This window comes from Gekko japonicus, unplaced genomic scaffold, assembly GCF_001447785.1.
Source record: "Gekko japonicus isolate JY-2015 unplaced genomic scaffold, Gekko_japonicus_V1.1 scaffold5423, whole genome shotgun sequence".
Lineage (NCBI taxonomy): Eukaryota > Metazoa > Chordata > Lepidosauria > Squamata > Gekkonidae > Gekko > Gekko japonicus.
The window spans coordinates 19,264-23,384 of record NW_015166600.1 but is presented as its reverse complement, the minus strand read 5'-3'; the positions used below and the strand labels follow the sequence as shown (position 1 = coordinate 23,384).

The 4,121-nt window shown below is 48.8% G+C and overlaps 1 protein-coding gene across 1 annotated transcript; it reads left to right on the top strand.

The window, feature by feature from the left end:
- Nucleotides 1-1,024: 1,024 nt before the first annotated feature.
- On the top strand, nucleotides 1,025-1,991 carry CXXC5 (CXXC finger protein 5; the record flags this gene model as incomplete). Its single annotated transcript, XM_015412389.1, has 1 exon — nucleotides 1,025-1,991. A coding segment is annotated over exon 1 (780 nt), but the record flags the coding sequence as incomplete, so codon positions are not given.
- Nucleotides 1,992-4,121: the final 2,130 nt, after the last annotated feature.

Genomic DNA, 4,121 nt, shown 5'->3' with positions numbered 1-4,121 from the left:
CCAGAACCAAAGGTTTTATGTATGTAGGATGCTGCTGCTCTTTCACACATGTAGAGTGCGCACCTGTTAATGTCGGAGAAGGCCCTGTTTGAACATTGGGAGCTTGTGCCATTGCTGGCGACACGCAATTTTTGTTTCTGCGTTTTGTCCACTGCTCGGTTTGTGACCAGTGTTCCCTCTAAGCTGAGTTAGTGTGAGCTAGCTCACAGTTTTTTAGCCTCCGGCTCACACATTTTTGTTTTAGCTCAGGAAGGATGGCTCCCGAGCAAACTAATTTATGCAGTAGCCAAATGGCTCACTCACAACTTGAATGCCGGTAGCTCTTTGCTCACAAGACTCCACAGCTTAGAGGGAACATTGTTTGTGACGTGGTTCTTTCACTTGCGTAGCAGCCGTAGAGGGTGTTCGTCGCTTAAATAATAAATGAACTGTAATGAAGAGGTGGGCCCATGGAATTACAAAATTGTTTAATTCAGCAGTGGTCTTAGGAGGCATTTTTGCACATATACACACACCATTATATCTCCTGTTACTAATGATACGTAGAAAAAGAGGCTGGAGGACAGAAATATCCTTCTGGGAATTGGCTGCCCTGAGCAGCTGCCTCCCATTGCTTCAGGATGAGGCCAGCTCATTGTCCTGACCAGGTATGCAAATATTGACAAAGTAAATGGGGAAAGGGAGGCCCCTCCTGCTATCTGCAAGGTTGGGGGGGGGGAGCGTGCTGCCCAGGAAGCTTATCGGTCCCGTGGTTTCGATCCGTGCCTTCGTATGTGTTTGTCCCGAGCAGTTGCTGTCCCAGCACGGTTGCATGCCCAAGCAGGGACCAACCACAGGATAAAGTCAGGCCCCCCCCAAAGTTACAACTATCTGCCTCTTTGAGCCTCTTACTTCTGTTGAGGGGGTGGGGGAGCAGCGCTGACTTCGGTTGTGAGAAGAGGGACTGTGCAAACCAGTGCAAGAGCCCCTTTTGTTTTCCCACATGCCATTGACTAACTTGTCCCCTTTTTTACTTCCAGAGCGGTGCGTGTTATATAGGACACCTGCAAAAGACAATGATGGCCTTGGGACTGCACTGAAGACAGACCTGGTTCCATCCAAAACTTTTTGTGTGTGTGTTTCAGGATTATTACTCCGTCGCTTGGTTGTTTTCCCACAGCGAACAGGGCTTGTTCTGTTATTGGGTCTCTTGCTTTTGTTTTTAAAAAAAGATGTCTGATCCCGGCTCACATCAGTCCCCTGGTATCAAGCCGGGCTTACTGGGGAAAAACAGCAGCCCAAATGACTCTCAGCCCTCGGCCAATTCGGAAAGGAGGAATAAAAGTGGGATCATCAGCGAACCTTTGAACAAAAGTCTTAAGAAGTCCCGCCCGCTTTCCCACTACTCCACGTTCGGCAGCACCAGCTCGTTAAGCGAACATTCCGAGAAAGGTGCGCCCATAGCCAATGGCAACGAAGCCGCTCTGGATAAAAGCAACTCTACCTCAAAGCACAAAAACATCTCCGACCTGCTGAGCAAATCAGATCTTTCTTCAGAGGGACAGAGCATCTTGCAGCAGTTCGCCCAGTCGACGGAGCTGCTCAAACGAGTCGTCCAGGAGCACATTCCCCTGCCTAATGACCACGGGACGGGCATCTCCGACATGGAGGCGGTTTCGGCGGCAGAGGCGATGAACAGCCCGTCTGATTTTCCTTACCTGGGGGCTTTTCCGATCAACCCCGGCCTTTTCATAATGACCCCTGCTGGCGTGTTTCTGGCGGAGAGCGCGCTCCATATGGCTGGCTTAGCAGAGTACCCAATGCAGAACGAGTTGGCGTCTGCCATCAATTCAGGGAAAAAGAAGCGGAAACGGTGTGGCATGTGCCCTCCGTGCAGAAGACGGATAAACTGTGAGCAGTGCAGCAGCTGTAGGAACCGTAAAACTGGGCACCAGATTTGCAAATTCCGAAAATGTGAGGAACTTAAAAAGAAGCCTTCTGCTGCACTGGAGGTAATTGGGTTTGGTCAAGCAGCTTTCTAGGTCTCTCTCTGCAGCTGTGTATGGAACCAGAAACCCCACTGATGAGAATTGGAAGTGGAGTGGCTGGGGGTTTGTAGCTGTTAGCAGTTCTTACCTTTTGATATTGCACATACCCATCTAGTCTTCTCACCTGTTGCACATGCCGGCTATTCTGACTGGTAACCAGAAGGAAAACGGTCTCGGGGGGGGGGAAGGGGGCTTTATTGGGACGGCTAAGGGAGTTCTCTCTCCATCCTTTGCAGGACCTCTCTTCAGTCGTTTGAGTCTTAGGCCTGGTTCTTACAACCAGTGGATGAGGTTGGTGAGAACCACATCAGACTGTAGGTGGCTGGGGTGTGTATGTCACATGATGGAATGCTCCTACACATAAATAATACCCCCCCCCCCGATGAAGAAAATAGCATATCAGGGCAAAGGGCTCTAGCCTAGCTCTTTCCTGAAAATGCTCTATTTTTATATAGTACCAAACAATATTTAGTACTTAGTGCTGAGAGGGCGAGGAGCACTTCACATACATCAGATTATTATTATTATTATTATTATTATTAATAATAATAATAATAATAGCTCTTGCTGGCTGTAGATATTATTCGCCCAGCAGAGTGTAACGCAAACAAGTAGTAACTCATACAACCAGGGCTAGTTTTGGGCAGGAACGCACAGGAACGGAGTTCCGGCTGGCTCCCAAGTTGGCCACACCCAGCAGGAACTCATTAGCATAATAGGCCACACCCAACAGCAAAAACTCATTAGGATTGGCTACATTAGGGGTGTGTGGCCTCACATGCAAAGGAGTTCTTGCTACAAAAAAGCCCTGGGTAAACAGAATAAGAAGCAAAAGGTGGGTGTGGCTGGATGAGCACACTTCTGGTAACACGGGGGTGTGACCTAATACGCCAATGAGTTGTGCTGTCAGGGGTGTGGCCTAATATGCCAATTGGTTTTCTGCTGTTGGGTGTGGCCTATTATGCTAATGAGTTCCTGCTGGGCTTTTTCTACCAAAAAAGCCCTGCATACAACAATCCATACAACAATCCCTTTTCTACCATCTCTCCCGTTTCGGCCTCCTCTTTACCCCGCCTAGGAGGCGGTCACATCGTCCAGAATGGGTTTTAAACACAGATCAGAAACACCACCTGAGATGATTTTTAAGAATGTCAGAAATGTTATTTATGGATATTAACTTCTCTTGTTTGATGTTTTTAACTTTTGTTGCACATCGCCCAGAGCCCTGTCTCTACAGGGATTGGGTGGGTCATAAATCAAAAATATAAATAAATAAATAAATAAATAAATAAAGATAGGTCGATATTATTATTGCAGATTGGGGGGGGGCGAGTAAGTGGGTTTGCCTGAGGTCAGCCAGTGAGTTTATAGCTGTGGTCATTACAATCTGAGCTGGAGAGCTTCCTGACCCATAGCTCATTCTCTTTGCCACGGTGATGCACCAGGGCGTTATGTCTAGGAGTGCTCTCTCCCCTGCCAAGGCCCGTAGCTACAGTGGGGCACCTCGGGGCCCGGCCACCCAACTTACTACCCAGCCCCCCCATCCTCCCATCCAGCCCAGGCCCCCCAACTTCCATTTTTTAATTTTATTTGTGGTGCCCCCTGACTTATTTAAAGCCCCCCCGAATTTAAAAACCCTGGCCACGGGCCTGCCCTCACGTCATGTGATGTCATGTGACAGTCCACCTGCAGTCTGAAGTGGCACAGTCCATACGCAGATTTCGCACCTTATCTCGTCTTTGTAAGAACTGGGCTTTAATGCTCATGCCTTTTATAACCCTGGGAGAGAAAAAGGCTCTCCTGACTAGACAGTCAGTTCTTAGGGGTGGCAGCCACCTGGAGAATCTCTCGCTATTACAGTTGATCTCCAGGCAAGGAAGATTGGTTCCCCTGGAGAAAATGGCTGCTTTTGGAGGGTGGGCTTTATGGCAATCGTACCCGGCACAGGCCCCTCCCCTCCCCAAACCCCACCCTCCCCAGACTCTACCCCCGGAATCTCCAGGTATTTCCCAACCCAGAGCTGGCAACCCGATCAATTGGCACTTCTAGCGAGTGAAGCTCATTTATTTTGAAATGTTTAAAACGTATCCGTCT